This window comes from Drosophila erecta, unplaced genomic scaffold (genome assembly GCF_003286155.1).
Source record: "Drosophila erecta strain 14021-0224.00,06,07 unplaced genomic scaffold, DereRS2 tig00000055-arrow-pilon, whole genome shotgun sequence".
Classification (NCBI taxonomy): Eukaryota; Metazoa; Arthropoda; class Insecta; order Diptera; family Drosophilidae; genus Drosophila; species Drosophila erecta.
The window spans coordinates 14,717,198-14,737,099 of record NW_020825200.1 but is presented as its reverse complement, the minus strand read 5'-3'; the positions used below and the strand labels follow the sequence as shown (position 1 = coordinate 14,737,099).

Genomic DNA, 19,902 nt, shown 5'->3' with positions numbered 1-19,902 from the left:
CAAATCATTTGGCTGCATCAAACAAAAGACTTTGTTAGCGTTAGAAGACCTAGTTTAGTCTCACTTTTTGTTGGCCAAACACTAAGCGGTAATATAAATGAATGCAAAAATAGAATTCTGATCTTTAGTAGCTCGAATAGCTTTCGCAGCTCGTATCTATTTGGCAGACACAAAAGATCCAAGCCAATTGATTGAATATTTACATACATAAGTCCAGGAATTAGCCAGTATTTGCCATGAAATCAAATAGTTCACTTGAGATACGCATCTTACGACTCCACACAAAACCCAAGCCGAAATCAAAATCAAATTCTTGGTCTTCAATCCAATTAAACTTTATAGTTCAAGTTTGGCGTTTTGCTGGACTGCGGTTTTCTGTCTCGAAAGGGAGGCGTTGGTGACCCATGCTGACCATGGATAGATGGGAAGATATCAATGAATGTCCGAGATCAATTTGCATACGTAGCCGAATGATTCGTCAAAAGTTCGCGTCGTTTTGATTTTAGAGTCTAGCCCAAGCCAAAGAACTCGTAAATATTTTCTCGTTTTATACGACTTCAGTTTTGGCTCGGCCCCTTCTTTCTTTAATAGAGCAATAAAGTTCAGGCCCAATAAAGTTATTTTGTTGCGCAATATTTACATAGAATTCAAGTGGGTTTCAATCATAAAGTAGGCACATAAAATTGGTTCTTGTTTTGCTTAAAATATTCGGTTAGGAAAGAGATATCAGGTATACGTTATGCTAGAGAAGGACTATTGGATGCGTGTGATGATCGAGGTGAAGCTTATTTCTATTATTATATTCTATTTATTGGATTAGGACTTTTAAATAAGCAAGAGAAGAACAATTAATTGAAACGGGGAAGTCAATTAATATTGATTGTAATAATTGGGTACTTTTAAGCTTTCGCGTTCTTAACGATATTCCAGTCACGCACCCATCTCCAATATGCATATAAATGGAGCCAAATTGAATGAACGAGCATCTTGGGATAATCTCAAGCTCTGGAATTCTGTTGGTTGCAAAATAAATTAATAGCAGGGTCAGCGTCTGGCGCGTCAAATGTGAAACGTGCCAGGTCTTCATCCGCGTCCTCCATCTCCATCTCCAATCCGCAAGCTCCTTCAGCTTAGCCCAAAAAGTAAAGCCCCGAAAAACCCGAGTCCCGAGTCCCGAATCCGACGACTTCTTGCCCAAAAGACACATCACACTAATAAGCAGCTACAAAAGTGCTTCTGGCTGCTTCTGGTCACCCAGCGGACGCTCTTTTCCCCCCAGCTCCCATTTTTTCACTGCCCGCCAAATACATTTTAATTTGAAGAGCCGACAGTGCAGCGCAAAAATGAATTCTACCCCGGGTTGAAAGGGGCCTTCTGCGCTGCCCAATTGTATTTCTGGGCTCAATTTAGTTGTACGGATTTTGACCTGCTTAACCCTAAAGCCAGCTATCCAGCCAGCCAGCCAGCCAGCCAGTCAGCCATCCAAACAACCAATGGTGGGCAGGTGGTGGGGCAGCTGGGGAAGGAAGGAGGATGATGACCACGAGGGGAGGGGATGACAAGAAGCGAAGACAACAATTTGAATTCTAAATTGAACAGCTTTTTGTGCTACCTATGCCCGGGAGCTCGCCCAGCCGCCAGTTGAGTGGAGCGCTGATCGCAGAACGTGGGCCGACCTGCTGCCAACTTGCAGAGGTTGAAGCTGTTGTTTCTTTGGCTTTTGCTGCGGCTTTGCCAGAAATCCAAAGTCGGGGCTTCCGCTGGGGAAAGGGGGCTGAAACTGAGGCTGAGCCCCACCGTCAATTGCGCCCAACTACCTACTCATTGTAATTCTTCATGTCTGGCCACGTCCCCGGCTGGTCCGGGCCGGGCCAAAAGCAAAAGCGTACCGAAAGAGCTGGCCGAGAATCAGAGTCGGTCCAGAAACGGCGACCTGATTGCCGGCAGTGCCAGCAAGTACCCAGTTCCAGTTGCCCATCAGCAACCTTTGGCTCAGTTCGCTCGTATCGGTGGCTGCCCGCCTCAAGCGAACGAAAGAAGTGACATTGCAAAGGGGTGTGCTGGACTAGGAGATACCGCTTATATTTAATTTGACATTTTGCCTGCGGAGTCTTAGCTTTTTGGATCCTTAAATTGCTTACTATAAGTGTATTTTTGTATAGCCCATTACGATCTCTAGTTACTATTTTCGTTTTTTCTGACCTTAGCTAAAATACATATTGATAGCAGAAAGATAAAAATAGTAACAAACGTTTTTTAGTAGAGCTCACATCATAAATGAATGGATATACAATTAAATAAAATTGGTTTTTTAATGTGAACCTAACAGACGCTTCAGTTAAGTGGCTCTGTAATTTAAGCACCTATAAATCTGATCATAAATTGTATTACTAACTTCTTGTTGGCCTTACAGGGTATCGGAAAGTTGACTTGTGGCCTCAGCAGCGCGGCTACACTTCACTTGTGTCTTTGGCTTTGATTTTGGTACCGAGTATTTAATGATATTTTACTCTTTTTTATTCAGACCAGCAAACCAACAATTACGCTTAATGCCAAACATCCTCTGCCAGCCAACTGTTTGGCTGCCCCAGCTCCAACTACCGAGTTCCAACTACCGAGTTCCAACTTCAAACCTCCAGTTCCGAGCTCCCGAGTGCGGTGGCTGCGGTTTGATCTTGTTACGCATTCGAGGCACTCGCTCTCGACTACTAGGTGGCCCCGGTCTTTGGTTTGGGATCTGGAATCTGTATTCTGTATTCTGGGATCTGGATCTGCAATCTGAGGTAGCATTTGATTGGCATGTAGAGCAGAACAGCTCGACTAGCTATCTTTTTTAACAGATAGCTGGTCATCGGAGATTGGTGAAGGGCAGATGATAAAAGCCGCGCTTTCCACTTTCCACCGAAAGTGTTGGAAATTGGCAGTCTAGGCCAGTCATCCTCTGATTGATTTGCCTGCTAACAATTCATCATCGATCGAAAAGAACTGTATTCTATATCAATCACCAAACTGTTTCAGCAGCAACGGCAAACCAAATTGCCCACTTATTATTTAAATAATTTAATAAATTATTGAACAACCGCCCCCAGGCCGAGTAATGAACTCGGGCTCTGGCCCTCGACTTAGACAGATGTAATAAATAATCTTTATTTTTATTTCACAGCTACTGCCGCTGGCGAACCAAGGAAGCGAACGGGACAGTGGGCAGATGTGAAAATTGCTGATAAATCCATGGATAAGATTGGTTTCTGGCTAGGCTGGACTTTCAGGCTACTTGATTGGTAAAATGAACACTTTAATGGTTTGTTAAGATATGAAAACGGCTATTTCAAATTAAATAAATAAGAAAAAACATGTTTTGTCAGACCTTGTCCCACTGTGCACAATGGGCCAGCACAGATATTACATCGGAAGGTCAAAATATTAGCAAATTTAATGTGACCCGCTCGCCGAACAAAGCCTTTGGGGAACCAACAGAAATACAGAGGGCCAGCCAATCCAATGCGATCCATCGGGCGCTTTGGGAAGTCAGGAGAAGGATTGCAGGTCCGCCAGAGATGGGGCTGTTAATTTCGCTGCATAGAGCGGTGGGCACATAATCAGTTTATTTGGTTGCATTGCTTTTCCTTGGGCTCCGCAGCAGCAGCAGCAGCAGGAGCAGGAGCCGCAGCAAGAAGAAGAAGCCAAAAGTGCCCCGGGTTACACGCCAAAGATACAATTTTAGATTATATGGCCAACTGCGCGCATGCGCATAATAATAATGCATGCAACAAGCAGAGACGACGACGACGACGACGCCGACGCCGACGACGATGGCGATGGCGACGAGTAGCCAATTGCTGGCGAGGCTCAGGCAACTCCAAACCACTCCACTGCAAGCCGCTCATGACCAAAAGCCAGGTCGTCTTTAGGTTGGCTTCCTGTAGGGGCACAAAAAAGGCGTGCAAGTGGGTATAATCATCATCAGCTTTGATAACACACCACGAGCGACGTTGGCTGCAACGACCTGCCTGGTCCGAGGTTTTGAAGACCCGAGACCCGGGACCCCAGACCCCAGACCCCAGACCCCAGACCCAGACCCCAAACACCAGACCCACAGACCCGGCATGATCTGCTGCTTGGCATTTGACTTTCGGGCCGACATCTCTGCTGCTTTGTTTCTTGGTTGTTTTTCAGTTTGGTGTGCTTGGGTTCGGGTGCTTCCAGTCATGCGCTGGCTTCAGCTGCGAGTCCGAGTCTTGACTTTGCTCCCGAGGTCTCTGGGGTCTCAATGGGGGCTGCTGCCTGAGTTTGCCGCTGCCTGCTGACTGCCAGTTAAATGGCAGCTCTGTTGCCGTGGCCACCTTATAACCTCCGCCTTGTGCACATTTCAGCTAACCTCTGCTCCGGTCCGGCGTGCACAGTGGGACAAGGGTCGGCGAAAGGGCCGGGATGGGTGAATTATTATTCCGCCTATCTACTTTAAAATCCCATCCCGGAGATCGTTTCTTCAGCTGTAACTAAAAACCCTCTTCATATTACATTTCAAATAGAGCGCCGTTGTTCAGGGTAACTTTTTAGAACTAGTAAATAAGATCCCCCCCATAAATTGAAGCCTACTGTGCCAGGTAGAGCTCCCCCCGATTGCGATCATTTGCTTTCGTGCTGTGATTTCCGCCCCCAAACCCTCAAAAGAACTAACTTTTCCCCCAATATAGGTAATGGTTTGGATCCTGGTGCTCTGCCGTTTCCTTCCAAGTGCCACAGCAGGTCGAATTTGCTGGTTTCGAGTTGCAGGCCCAGCAGCAGCAACATCATCAAACAGACGACATCATTATCGTGCAACATTATCAAAAAAGGAGGGGAAGGAAAACGCCAAACGCCAAACGCCAAACGCCAAACGCGAGGCAAGAAATTGCTTGTCTTTGGCCAATTTCTGTTCGTACATTTCGTAGGCGGCCGAAAAGTGGAAGCCAGCAGGAAAAACGCCAAGAAAAAAGAGGAACCTCTGCGACCGGACCAATATATTGAAATATGGCGGTAAGCGGGCAATTTAAATGTGGGCCCCACATCGCTTCCACCCGCCGCTGCACGGAATGTGGTTTTAAGTAATTCATGGATTAATGGTAGCATATTGCTCTTGTGGCCCGCGATTGAGCTGGAGGAGCTGGAGGAGCTGGCGGAGCTGGATGAGGAGGAGGTGGTGGCTCGGCTCTTGAGTGAATGGTCGTGTCTGAGGCCGAGACCAAAGCTGCTGTCTGTTTTCCTGTCTGCGGGGCCTTGGCCGTGGTAAGAGTAGGAGTTGCATGTTTAGCACGTGCCTTCGGTTCCTCTTGTTGCACACTGATGTTGCTGCTGCTGCTGCGGCTGCTGCTGCTGCTGCTGCTGCTCGTGTGCGGTAGTTGCTGCCGTTATTGTGCTGCTGCTGCAGTTGTTGTTTGGTTGTTGCTGATAATGCGTTGACCGCCAACGCCGCAAACTAGATTGTTGCGTTTATAATCATTAGGCCAGTCGGTGATTTGTTTTCTTTCTTCTAGCATTGATTCTTTGGGCTATGAAAGTTTTTGGTTTTTGCCACAAAGCACCGTTAATATGAGGTTGCCTTTTTGGGCAAAACGAACTGGAGGCTACTTGCTGGTAGTTAAAAACGTTGGCTTTTCATAGGGAGTTGCTCCAGTTGAAAGCAATGCAAATTATGCCGAAAATCGCCTAGTCTTTTAAGCAGATGTAAATACTTTTACAAAATCGAAACCTAATTCAGTATTTCTTAACTTGCCCCTTCAGTTAGGTCACAACTTAAAGATTTCCTTCACATCTCTGTCATTCAGCTTAACCGAAAATTAATTTAAATTTTGCCTTTTGCATCGTCACACTTCCTGCACAAAAGAAGGAAAACCCCAACTCATTGGCCACATAACACATTTCGCCGCACTCACAGACGCACACACTGCACTCGAGAAACCAACAAATTGCATTTTAATGCAACTTTCCAAATCAATTTTCATAAAACCAAACACAGAGACCGAGGTGCATTTCCCTTGGAAAAAGAAGAGGTGTAGTGAAGGCGAAAGGGGAAAGCCCCATAGAGATATGGCCAGAGGGATACGAGTGTATCGGGAACTTGGGTCGCAGTTGGCCAACAGAGTGCCTGGCCAAAAGGCCAATATAAAAATAAATAAAACTTAAGTCAGCCATGTGACAGTTATGGATGAGAAGGCTGCACACTCCACGCCATTCCAGGCCTGGGGAACCCAGCTCGAGAGTCAAGATCCGGACTTGGGGAGCCCGAGTTTGGCCTGGGCCAAAGTAACGAGTTGGCTGGGCGATAAAAAATCTAACTTTAATACGAATTAAGATAAACAAATAATGAGAAAGGGTACAGGGGACTGCTGGTGTAGAGGGGCTCCGTCTAATCGAATGTTTGTAGATGGCAATGGAGACCTCCGGGCCCAGGCTCAAGTGACAAGTGCGAGTCTAGCCGGGGGCTTTTGACATTTGCTGAATCTGAATCTGTATCTGTAGCTGTAGCTGTAGCTGTAGCTGTAGCTGTAGCTGTATCTGTATCTGAACACGAGACTGCGACGAAGACGATGATGATGATGATGACTACGTGGATTTGCAGTCGCTGTTTGTGTTTACGCGCACGATGAAACCCTATGCCTAATAATAGGGTCGACTTTGAAATGCATACGAAACGGGGAGATACTGGTACTGGTACTGGTACTGCAAACATGGTTTTTTTGTTTTGTCGGGGGCGTTAGCCACGGTGCAAAATGTAGAGCTACGGAGTTGATCTCCATGTTGCCGATGCTTGACATTTATGTGAACCCAGGGCAACAATAACACGTTGGTGTACCGCCAGACAGAACGACACGAAACCGATCCAAGCCAAGAGATCCAAACCCAGCGCAATCGTCGTGGGCTAGAAGGCAAAGTCAACTCGTTCGAGTCATGAATCTTATGACGCCTACGTGTACTTTTGGCATTTGGCATGTCAAATACAATAAGTACCAGGGGAGCCCCAGTGCCAGAGATCAGAGTGCTGCGAGTACATTGAGCCCCAAGATGGAGATGGAGACGGAGATCCAAATGCGGAGCCTGGCTATGATTCTTTGGGTTCAAGTCTGCGTTGGCCGCAGTTGACTGCGTTGACTCTTTTCTTTCTGACGGCTTCGATTTTGGGGCCCAAACACGTTTTGGCAGCCGAGGGGAACATTCCTGGTCTGTCATTAACCGACAGAAACTAATTCGGTCCAAATAAGTTCAAGGCGGAATGCTGATAGATTGACAAGGCAAATGGGTTGGGAGATGTTTGCAATTGGCGAATTCGTCATCTTGGGTTTCTTGAGAAATTGGATGGAGATGTCGGTAATGACTTGATTGTGAACTTCGATTGCGGGGTTAAAGTTGTACACTCATTTAGCGAAGTTGTATAGCAAATCAGTAGATCTCAATTAAATCTAGCTATCTTTAAGATGCTTTAGCTATTTGAGGAGCTGTTGACACTTCAACTAAATTAGAACTTGATTCACTTGATTGTGAACTTCGATTGCGGGGTTAAAGTTGTACACTCATTTAGCGAAGTTGTATAAATCAGTAGATCTCAATTAAATCTAGCTATCTTTAAGATGCTTTAGCTATTTGAGGAGCTGTTGACACTTAAACTAAATCACAAATTTGGCAGGTAAAATAAAGTATTTTGCTCAATACAAAAGTTTAGATTGTTGTCAATCCAAGCGACTAACGATTCCAAATCTCCTCCTGTGATCCGACCATCTACCATTGATCGCATTTCTAACCTCCTCTCGGGTTTCCGCGCATTCCAGGCATCCAACCCACCTGCTACCTGCTCAGTGCACTTAATCAGCGAATAATTCATGACAAACTGGAACGAGGGGGTCGAAGAAGGGGGGTCGTGTCTCGTGATCACGCATAGAAATTATTATTGTGCTTTAATATAGCCATAAATCTGAACATTTAAAATGCAGAAAATATCGCATCCTGCTGCGTTTGCCAAACCAGAACCAGAAAATGCTGAGGATCGCTTAGCTGGGCTTGGGTTGGGCTTGCTCCAACTTATGACTTCATCTGCATTTTTATGGCGAATACCCTGGCGATAATAAACCTCGGCAGGGATCGCAAGAGCCACCCATGCGTGCTCCTAGAACAAAAAGGGGCAGTGGGGGGGTTGCCACTCGAAGGAGGAGTTCCACCGAGGCAATATCAATAACACTTGCAACTCTGTCCGTCGTCGTACGACTGCAACATGATGCGACAACGTTGTTGTCGTCGGACAATGTCACTGAACCAGTTCTCAATGTCTTCATATAGATTTCCACGGCCTGCGAGAGTCAACCTCTGCACTAAATATTTACAACCTCCACAATATCTCAACGACCGACAACGACGACAAAAAAGACTGAAAAGTCTGAAAGAAAAAAAAAGGTAACAGAAACGAGGCTGGTCTTTTCTATCGCCTGGCCTGGCGGAACAAGTTCATGCAACTGCAGCAGCAGCAGCCGCAGCAGCAGCAGCAGCTCCAGCTTTAGCACCACAAAAGGTGTTCAGGCGACCAAGACCGAGCCCAAGACCAAGACCAGCCAAACATCCAAACCTGCAACTACCAACGACCAGCGACCAGTGTCGTTGTGGCCATAAATTCAATTGAATATTACGCCAATTGCCTTTTTGTCTATCGCCAAGCTCGCGCGTCGGGGAGGAGTCAACATGACGGCCTCCAAACTGGTTCCATCATCATCAGTTTGGCCCGATATGTTGCATTTTAAGCAGATTTAGTTCATCTTTGAATGCACGCTAAGCCGCTTTCGGCGGGCTAATTAGACGACTTTGAAGGCCCCATCTCGGCCAGCTAATATGCATCAAAATGTGTCAACACCTGGAGCCGCGTTCTCCTGCCAACCCGACCGGCTTAATTGTGGGCTCTCCTTGATGGAAGCGTACCGCACCGTACCCAACTGAACCTAGGCCATGTTTTCACTCCATTAACGCGTTGTGCAGTCGCCGCAGAGTGCAGCCAGATCCTGAACTGGGTCTGGTAATGATGCCTGACGTTGACCGATCGTCGACCGCAAAAGCCAGTCGAAGCCATCGCCAAAAGCCGGGGGAAAAGCCAGATCCAGAGCAACAGCAACAGCAACAGTAAGAGCAAAGCCGGCCAGGCTGACCGAGCGATCAAAAGTCGTTCAACTTGCCGGAACTGGTCGTAAAGATCACCTGGCCAAGAGCTGCCTATGTGGAGCATTTTGCTCTCGAACTTGGCCAACGCAACGCAACTCATGCCTGGGGATCTGGAGTTTAAGTCAAGTAAAGGCTGAATCTTAATGGCCGCCAGAGAGTTCATGCCGGTCATGGTGAGTTCAAATCCGAAAATGTAGTTAAGCTTCCCAGTTCGACATTAGTTCGGTTTTCGACAGGAGCTCCGGTCTTCAACCACAGAGCTTTGATTCCTGCGATGGAGCTTGGGATGGGAACTGATTATTCGAATCCAAGATATCTACAAGGACCAGCGGGTTAGAGGATGTTCAAAGAAAGATGGAAAAGGAGACTGTCGAACCTACACAACTTCCTGGATAGGTGCTTTAGTAGTAATAGGTATTGTTTATTAGTTTACTTTCTAAGATCCGATTTATTTACCCCCGCCAGCTGGGCCATAAAACTCAATTAGTTGATGCAGAAAGCCTCCTTTCTCCATCGAATCTCCTTGCTTAATCAACTACAAATGGGCTAAAAGGGAGAATGTCATGTTTGGTTCGGTTTGGTTGGCCTACCTGAACGTATTCGGCGCATATATCAATTCCGCCCACAAAGCCGCACACGTCGTCCACCGACCAGGAGTTCACCTCCTCGCTCTGCGCCTGACATCGTCTGCGGGCCTTGGCAACTCCTGTTCCGGCTCCTGCTACCGATCCCGCTGCAGAACTCTCACCCGCTCCCGTTCCCGATCCCGATCCTGTGCCTAGACCCGCGTTGGCGTTGCCAGAATTGATATCGTCGTGCTGCTCCAACGGTGGCGGGGATGGTGTGGACGTGGATGAGCCTGTGGTGGCTGTTGTTGCCGTGGTGGCCGTGGAGCTGGCACGACGCTCTGCCTTGAAGCGCTTGGCGGCCGGCGGCTGGGAGCTCAAATCCAATGGCGCCGCCGACGCAATCGAGGAGCCACCGCCGCCGTCACCGATGGGCGCCACCGTCGAGGAATCATTGGTGGAACGTGGACTAGACTGCCGCGAAGCGTGATGCGATTGCTGCTGCTGCTGCCGTTGATGTTGCTGCTGTTGCTGCTGCTGCTGCTGTTGCAGCTGGGCCGAGTAGATCAGAGCGGGTGTAACAAATTGGGCTGCCTGATGCAGTGCGGCATTCAGGGTGGAACTGGAACGTGGCGTGCCCGCCGCACTCGCACTCGGCGACGAGGCATTCGAGCCGGAGCGCTGCTGTTTGCTGCGCAGAATCTCCTGGATTTCGGCATCTTTCACAGCACGCGCCTGAGGAGATCGGGTTTGATGAAATGGTACAAAAAAAGAGAAGGGTTTGGGTAAAATAGAAAATAATTACTGGGATCAACCAAGCTTGGTGTGCCATTCAATGTGGGTGTACAGTAGTATTTCTTACTTTGCCGTTAATATAGTGGTACTAGCTACTGGTGGCAAAATGCATATCCCATTATTTGGTATCACTCTTGGTTGGTCTCCAATGGAACTACTCGGTAGTGATACTCACCAGTGTCAGCAGTGCCTGGGTGCTGCTCATGTCTATCAGCGGCGGGAAAATGCCGGACGAGAAGGGCAGAAAGTTGGTCATAAACGGCGAAACACTCGCTGCTGCCACCACGGCGGCCATTTGGCTCTTGGCCTCCTCCGTGGGCGACGGAGCGGTGGCTGGTGGAGCCAGTTGCGACAGGGACGAGCCGCCGCCGCCGCCGCCGCCGCCGCCACCACCAGTGCCTGCTGCACCACCCACACCTGCTCCACCAGACACACTCACTTTGGCCTCCTTGGGCAGACTGACGGCAGCACTGTTCGCCGCCGAGGCGGCCGATGGAGAGAGCTTCTTGGCAGTGGACGTAGTGATGCCGCCGGAGCTGCTGGCCGACTTGAGGGCGGTGCTTGGGGCACAGTTTGCTCCTCCTGATCCGCCGCCTACACCGCCTGCTCCTCCTGTGGCTGTTGTCGCAGAAGCGCTGCCGTCGTAGTAGGAATTGCGTCGAGTTGCATTATTGCTGCACGGAGAGAAAATGCAGTAGAAACTTATCAAAAATTCACGATTTTCGTAATTTAAATATACAGGGTATAATTTGAAATAGTAAAATAGGACTTTAAATGCGAATGTCGCAGTGGTTTGAGCCCTAAAATAAGCATCTCTGCAGACATATTTCATTTGATCTTCTAATAATGGTTTATCATATCGTATTGATCTTAACTTGTGATTAACTTCCCACTATATTCGCACTTTTTTCTCGGTGGGAATATAGAGTTATTTCAGAACTTACTCATTGGGATTGGCATTGTTGTACCTGGCCGCCAGGCAGCGCATAATGTCCGAATAGTTGCGGGTGGAGAAATCCGCGGCACTTGAGGCGGCACCACCATCCGATTTGGAGGTGTTGCTGCTGCCGCTGATGTTGCTGCTGCTGTTGCTGTTGCTGCTGCGCAGCTGCTGCTGACTGGCAGCCTGCTGAATGCTATTTAGCAAATTCGTTGACAAATTGTGCAGCGGCATGTGTGTGGCTGCACTTGCTGATGCTGATGCCGATGCAGATGCAGATGCAGATGCCGATGATGATGATGATGATGTGGTTGCTGTAGCTGTTGCCATCGATGGGCCACTGGGCGGACTAAGGCGTTGTTGCTGTTGCTGCTGGGAGTGTTGTTGCTGCTGCTGGTGGCTGGGTGAGACGCCACCACCAGCACCACCGCCGGCACCACGATACGATGACGACGAGGGCGTGGCGCTGCGAGATCTGTTGGAATCGAAACAGGGCAGAGAAAAATGCCAAAAATCATCCGGATTAGTTATGTAAAAGTGAACATTTAGCAGGTTTTGCATAAGTGGGAGAATGTGACATCAGCTTGATATATTTACTATACGCTAACCCCATGATTTCTCGTAAATTTGCATTTATATTTAATTATCTCGAGTTCTCATTCGACGACAGAAAAGGTGTCGCATACAATTGGATTATTTGTCATTCCGCACAGCTTCTGAGCCAAGTTCTCTTGGCTATTTCACATGTTAATGACTGGCTTCTCTGCTCTTCTGTAAAAAAAGCAACCAAGAAACTCAGGCAGCTGCGACGACTATTTACGTCTTGTGGAAGTTTGATATTTAGTTTAATTCTGTGGAGAAGTGGCAAGACTCTGGCCATAATGCGATTACAAATGCGATTTGACATGGGAACTGTTTTGCAAGGAGTTCCCTGGCGGAAGGAGGCCAACAACTGGTATCCAGATGAGAAGCCTGGGAGAGTTCACACATAGTTTTAATTTAATCTGGTATATAGTTGGATAAGCAGAGCACTATGTAGACTCCAATGAAAAGAATTTACCTTTAGAGTATAAGTATTTTGAGTAAAATCCTTGGATAAAATATACATTGTGATCACACAACTAAAGAAATAAACTATTATTTCCACTACAATGTAGCTTCGTTACAAGCGTTTTCCTGGCTATCCACCCATAAGGCTCTTAGTAACCTTCAATCTTGTTAGGACGATCACGGAACATTTCCCAAACAATTTCATTTCAGATGCTCTCGGATCGAAACGAAACATTTTATGTTAACCAATGTTGAGCATTTGTGGACTACAATCTGGCTGGCATGGCCATAACTCATATGCAACTACCATGCCACCAGCAAGGCGCAAGCGAATGCTCCACCTTGCCCCGCTCCAATAGCCACCCATTAGCCATTCTTCGAGCTCTGCAACACGAGCCAAGCCAACTGAATGTTGGCCGAAAAGAAAATAATCAGCATAGATTTCTGGCCAGATCCGCAGTGGCGGCAGCGGTCACCTCCTAAACCGAACCATGCCGCAGCCAGTGGCAGCTGCAAGTGCCTGCTTCTATTTCAGCTCGTCGAAAGCGTTGTGCTGCATGCCGCCAGAGGTGGCAGTTGCGCTTTTTAACAGTTAACTGTTAATTCAAATAATATGTATATGAAATATAATAGTACCAACATCATTTCACATCCTTGTGTAATTATTGAAGTACTTTCTGTTGATCTATATAATAGATTTAAAAAAATATAAGGATATAAGGATAAGTGATTCCTATTTTCCAGCTTTATTTTGGCCAACCCACAAAGTCTGGCCACCACTGGTTGCATGCCACATGGCTAGGTGGTTGGGGCATGGCCCGGCTTTGGAGTAACTCGTGCTGCACGTCGTCGTCGTCGCTGGTCGTTGGTCATGTCGTGTCGCTCTTTCGGAGGCTGCGGCACCAAATTTATATATAGCAGCTTGCCGCCTAGCTTGCCTCCCCGTACCGCTCCTCCTCCTCCTACCCCTGCCCCTGCCACACCCCGCCCCCATTGGTGCCCCCTGCCCACTCAGCTGGCTCCCTGCGCTGTTGTTGTTGCCATTGATTTATCGTGATCTGTTGGTTGTCGATTTTTTTGCTGTTATTTTGTTCGTTTGCCGGTTCGTTGTTGCCTCTTGCTGCTTACAACTTTGTTTTTTGCTCTTTTTTGTCTCATTTTTTTCAGTTGTATCTTTTTTAGTAATTTTTTTTCGGTTTTGTTAAAAATGTTGATTATTGCAAATTGCTTTGGCGATTGGTAGCAGCTACTTAGTTGTGTTTTGTTGCTTGTTCTCGGCAATTGTTTGAACAGCCAACCAGATCAACCAAAAAAAAAAGCATTGCAAAAATGGTTTATGGTGGCGATTATGTTGGCTACTGCCACGATCGCCCTCCCAGTTCCCAATTCACCCAATCTCGATGTGTGTCTAACGGTTTGGGTGCTCTGGTTGTCTAAGATCTTTAGATCGGTGGCATGCCTAATTGGTTTTTATTATACAAGCGGCAACATGTGACCGCCTCGGTATGCAAATGGTGTCTATTGTTACGCCTACACAAGACCCAAAAAGTCCCTAATATAAATAAATGTATGTGAATACGGTGCGGTTCGAAACGCACAACAGCATTAGCAACAAAGAAATTCATCGACACATACTAGACCGACCTGGTATTTCTACCCTAACATCGAACTCTTATTAATAATAATGTTTTAAAATGTAATCAGTTGCATATTCAGAAAAAACATATATTGCTGTGAAACGCACTGTATGCATCTGTTTAATCGCATATGTCCAAAGAGTATTAGCAAAGTTGACGTGAAGTTCCGTATACAAAATAGAAACAAAGGAACTTAAAAAACCATTTGACCAAGCCTAGGAAAAAAGTCAAACAAAATCTTCTATAACTTCCAACACTTCTTAGACCGTGTATTAAATATGCAAATAATGTTATAAATGAGAAAAAAAAATGAAAAGGTCAAATTACAAACTGAGTGGCGCAGATAGACATCGTATTTTTGTCAATGGGCAGCTAGCGAAATCAAGTTATGTCAATAACTATATTTATATAACATTCCGAGTTTCGACAGGGGATACATTTAATCAGTTGCGTTCGACAGGTGCGAATTCGCATCGAATTTACATTCAAAGTTCTTCAAAAGTCTAATGTATTTGTGATATAGACACAGACTTCAAACAAGTTCTTCGCCCGGCCCTAAAACATTCATTTGTCATATCGTATTAAGGGTGACTTAATAAGCCACTCTAATTTGTGTATAAACAATTATAAATTATGAAAACGATGCGGCTTATCGAATCTGTCTTCGGACGACCACCCCGAGTGGAATGAGTTAGCCCACGGCCTAAAGTATGGTTAATCCGAATCTATGGTCGTGGTCGCGCCACTCAACATCCACACCTAGCATGTCTCATTAATATTAAAATAGTCAGTCTATCCCCAAATCGTACAGCCCAACTAGTATCTATGTATCTTTGTATCTGTGTGCTGAGGCCTAAGGCTTCTTAAGGTATTTCGTTATTTCTTTTTTTTTTTTTTTTTGCGCTCCGAAGATAAGTTAATATATAATCTTTAACGCCATTAATTTAGTTGCGCGTATTAATTGCTGTTGATTTCGTTTGTCAAATCACATTTAGTCGCCGTCGGGGCCTTATTAATTTTTTTGTCTTATTTGTTTTTACATACAAGTTTTTCAGGTTGTTTTTCCTTCCTTTTCTTGGCGTGTTCTTTGTTATTGCCTCTTTTTGACAGCTAAAGCGTGCTCTTGTGTAGACAACATTCGTGTTGGCTGCTTTTTTGTTACGCGGTTTTGATTAATTTACCATTGGCTGCGAACGGAAGCCGCATCGGTTTGGTTTCTTTTCGAGGTATTAATTTATTAAAATGTTAATTAATTTGTCAGGCGTCGACAGGCGTCGAATTCGCTTGATAAATAGTCCAAAACAGCGGCGACTTTCAATGTGAAAAGCCATCTCTCTGTACTCTTTACTTTTCCAAATCAACATGGCTCTGAAATGTATGTGATTTATTAGCAATTAACTTTCAATGTAAGTCCCCAGAATATGTCTGAAAAGGCCAAACAGGAGGAGCCCGACCCGTTGGATGATGATTCCAGTGACGACGATTTCACTCAATTCGAAATCAGAGATCAGAATTCCACTTCCAACGCTACAATCACTGAATCCCCCTCGATTCTGCGACCAATCAACACTCCCCGACCTGACATTTCCAATGGCCCCTCAGTTGTCATTTCCTTGCCCAGTAACGATACCTTCATCGTGACCGACGAAACTCCGGAGCAGCGACTCCGGCGAAGGATGAGGTTCCTCGAGCTGCGGCGGGAGCACTACAACCACATCATTCACAGCGAGCAATGCGACATGTCGGATACGGAGGATGATGCGGAAGATCACGCGGAGAAGCACGCGAAGTGTCAGGAGAATTGCAAGCCCAAATAGAGAGTAGCGGATCGAATTTGTTAAGTCTTATAATTGTTACACTAGCTTAATTACAATGCAAAACAATCAAGCCGACTAGCAGTTGCTATAACTATGAGTGTATAACTATGAGTGCACAAACCAATTTGTTGCCGGATAGCTGGAGCTGCCCTAATGAATCACTTCAAACTAATCACATGGGTCACGGCTATATCACGAACCAGTGATGCAATAAATCAATGATTCAATAAGCCCAGTCTGGAGTACCCCCTAGTTGTGGCTCCCAAACCCCAAACTTCCACTCACCTGGCAAATGAGCTGACGGTGAGTTCGCCGTTGTGGCTGCTGCAGTTGCTCCCTGGACTGAGCCGCTCCCTTTTGACGCTGTGGCCCAGACTTGGTTGACTCGATTGATGGTTGTTGATACTGCTGCTGCTACTGCTGCTGTTGTTGTTGTTGTTGATGTTGATGGTGTTGTTGTTGTTATTGTGTATGGTGACCATCGGTGCGTCCTTGTGATTGTCCATCTTCTCGTGCTTGACCTTCTCCAAATAGAAAGCAGCATAGGCAGCCGCCACCGATGTCGTGTTCGCATTGGTGGTGCAAGTGCTGCCAGCGGAGGAGGAGGATGCTGAGGAGGCGGGTGCACCTAGTTGGCTGGTATTGGGCGTGGCAGCCTGACCGACCGCACCACTGCCACCCGCACCCCCGGTCGCCGCTTCGCTCAGCTTCTTGGCGCTGCTCTCGATGGCTCCATATCCGCTGAGCAGCAGCGATCGCTCGCTAAGCATTTTGGCCGTTTCCGCAACGGTGGGATATCTACTACAGGGACTAATCGAGCGACTCCTCCTGCCCTTCTTGCCCAGCTGCCGCAGATCGCTGGCCAACCGCTCGAGATGCTTCCGCTTGGTGGCTGTGGAAGCGGTCGTCGCCGCTTCCTGGTCGTCGTGGGTCGCCGGTTGGGCTGCGCTGCGACCGCCCACAATGGCGGTGGTGGCCTTGGCTGGCTTCTGCTGCAGTATGTCGGTGGGTGCGTTACCTGAAGTGAGAAATTGCTGGGTGAGTTATTTGCCAGCTACAAATATAGGTAATAGCTAGATTGCTATTGAAACTTGCAAAGTGGTAATTACTAAAACTAACCAGGCAATATTTCTTACAGATTGGTTCTATACTATTCCACTACTATTCGTTTAAATAAATATATAGAAATATATAAATATATAGATAAGCTCAAAACTTACCTACCGAAAACTGTAAATAAATGTATTTTGTTCTGAGCGTTAATTTTAAAAGGAATAACCAATTTGTCGCCGTGCACGGAAACCAGTACAATACAATACAATAATACACTCGCAATGCCACGCACCCATAGACTGAGCCAAATACATTGTGGTGTAAAAAGATCGAGCCCTGCGTCGCATGCAAATCGGCCAAAGGTTAAAATAACTTATAATATGTTAACAAAACCATTGACCTGCATCGTTGAACCCCTAAGCTAATTATCGGGGTGAGCCAGGGGCGCGAGTGCACCTCAGTGCCGCGTACAGTACAACACAGTGCGATTCGAACAGTTACAGGGCCCGGAAAAGGCAATCATTAAACAAACAGCCCAGTCGCAACAAAAGCCCAGCCAAATGGGGAAGCTAGGTGTCAGCAACATTTGTAGAAATTCCAGTTGGAGATAACTATGCTTCATCAGGGGCGAAATGGGAGGAGTATTCATCAAAGTCATATTTCATTGATAGGCAGAATATTGTGATGTATCTACATATTGCTCGATTAGTTCTTAGAGTGAATTGTTTGCATTTCATTTATAAAAAGAACAAACGGTATTTTCCAATATAAAGGGTGCCATCATAAAGGAACAATTGTTAATAAATTTATCCAAAGAAAATACACATTTTTTAAGTTCCCCGTAGGGGCAAAGCAAATAAATTGTGTATTTACCCAGGTATTTATTTTCAATTTTTGGATCCGCAACAGTTGATTATTTACTTTGCTTCGCACATAAATAATTTAATTGTGAGTTAACTGGAAAAAATTAAAAAGCAAATACGTGTATCAATGCGTGCACAAGCATTGACCTTTACCTGTTCGCCGGACCAGGTGGAGAAGCTATCGGTTCCCTGCCCGTAGGTGTAAATTGATGGAAGCCACACCAGTCCCAGTCCCAGACCCTACCCTATACACCAAGTCATAAGCCCTGACTTGGAGCCAGATCCATTCGGTCGCATGTTTGGGAGCCGAAAGCACACAACATAAATAATTAAATGAAATATTTACAAGCGAAATTAACAACAATTTGTAGTTTTAAACTCGTTACGATCCCCACAATCGGAATCCGAGTCCAAACAGAACCAGAATCGTGGCTCGGAATTGCATTGGTTTTGGTCAACACACCGAAAGCTCCCCTGCCGATTGCCTCCATATCAAATTTCACCCCTCATTTTGGAGTTCGTAATGTGCGTATATATCTGCCGTTTAATAATTTGCCTGTGCGTTATCATAAAATTAGGTTTATAATTGGTTAGCATGGAAATTAAGTTGCGGGTATATAGCGCCAGAATAGAAAATACAAAAGTCAACGTCCACAAATGTTTGGAAAGTGGAAGACGAGCGTGTTTGATTAGGTATGTTTTTTTGTTTTGCGATTTTAAAAATTCCCAACTTGATATATAATAGAAGAAATGTTACGTATTTAAAACAAAAAATATGAAATAGATAGTATATTAAAAAACGAGTAAATAAACTGTTAATAAAATGTTAATTTATGGTACTTTTCACTCATCTGTGAAATTATTTATTATGAATTACTTTTCTGGCACTTTCTGGGCTACTTTCGTACCACTGTGCGCTCGAACGATTGCCCGTTCCATTCGTTCGGTCAGCGTGCTCCCCATAGACCCCTGATTGGCATCGCTTGGTGCCAATGGTGCTAAGTGCCGAATGTCGAATGGTGAAGATCATCATGACTGCGATGATGGAGGAAGGCGTACCCGATAGGGCAGTGCGAGGAAGGGGGCGAGGTGGGCAGAAACCTCGACCCAACATGTGCCATGCGCGACACTGTTGACTTTTTCCACTTGGACGTGGACGTTATGTTGCCTCCCCACCGTGCCCATACCTGAGTATCTGTATCTGAGCGATCCGCACGGTGACAGGCCGCATTTCGGTTCGCCGTTGGGTCGACAAGTGTCAATAGTACTAATAGGCGGTGCCGACATCGAAGCTTAGGACCGAGCACGTTCGCACCATAGAAAGTGGCGGAGCGCGGGTGCACAGCGATTGGATTTGGACTTGGGTTCGAGTTCTGGCAGCGGTAAAGTTCATTGCCATTGGGTGCGATACCAGTACGTACACGAAGTGCTGGCAAACACAGCTGCCGACCCGTCATGTGACCATTTTTCATGTGCCAAATAGAAGTGCGAGTGTACTGCTAGTTACTGAAGTAACTACGGCAATTTGCAATTGATTTCTGACCCAGACAGCTGCCGCTGAAGGGTCACATGTTCGTCCGTCTAGACCTTGAGAAAATGTTCCCAAAAATCCAAATAAAAGGAAATCAAAAACCCTAACCTCTGACGCAAGCAATCGCTGTCGATGGCTGATTTCATGCCCGAGTGTCAGCGTGGAGGATCCAATTGGGGCTTGCGGCTTATCAGCCGAATTTGATTGTTTCTTTTGACCTCATTTGAAAACCAAATACGCGCCAGCTGACTGCCCCCCTTTGCCCTTTATGCAAACTCTGCTGCTGCTCTGTTGTTATCGCCATAGGGTTCAACCTTTGTTCCCGACTTGTGCCGTAAGAAGAGCAAATAAACCGAATATACGAGTGTACACGAGTATCAGTAAGTCAAGAAGGTAATACTGAAGTACGCTGATAAATAGGGTCTTTCTGGACGTGTGGTTCGGGTTGTCGTATCAGGGCGGCGGGATTTGGT

General features: G+C 46.3%; 2 protein-coding genes across 5 annotated transcripts in view; one reads left to right on the top strand and one right to left on the bottom strand.

Moving 5' to 3' along the window:
* LOC6542041 (maternal protein pumilio) overlaps window positions 1-19,902 on the bottom strand; it is a 55,996-nt gene that overhangs the window by 7,016 nt on the left and 29,078 nt on the right. For all 4 annotated transcript variants that reach the window (XM_015158986.2, XM_001969840.3, XM_015158987.2 and 1 more), the window contains exons 3-6: window positions 16,268-17,000; window positions 11,483-11,953; window positions 10,714-11,212; window positions 9,768-10,478 (exon numbers count right to left, since the gene is read on the bottom strand). In XM_015158986.2, coding sequence (XP_015014472.1) covers window positions 9,768-10,478; window positions 10,714-11,212; window positions 11,483-11,953; window positions 16,268-17,000 — 2,414 coding nt within the window. The remainder of the gene's footprint in view (window positions 1-9,767; window positions 10,479-10,713; window positions 11,213-11,482; window positions 11,954-16,267; window positions 17,001-19,902) is intronic.
* LOC6542733 lies at window positions 15,514-16,052 on the top strand. The gene has a single exon (XM_001969841.3). The coding sequence runs from the start codon at window positions 15,587-15,589 to the stop codon at window positions 15,980-15,982; it is 396 nt and encodes a 131-aa protein (XP_001969877.1). The 5' UTR covers window positions 15,514-15,586; the 3' UTR covers window positions 15,983-16,052.

What these genes read in the sequence shown, in the direction of transcription:
- LOC6542733 (XM_001969841.3), top strand. Translation starts at nt 15,587, where the DNA reads ATGTCTGAAAAGGCCAAACAGGAGGAGCCCGACCCGTTGGATGATGAT.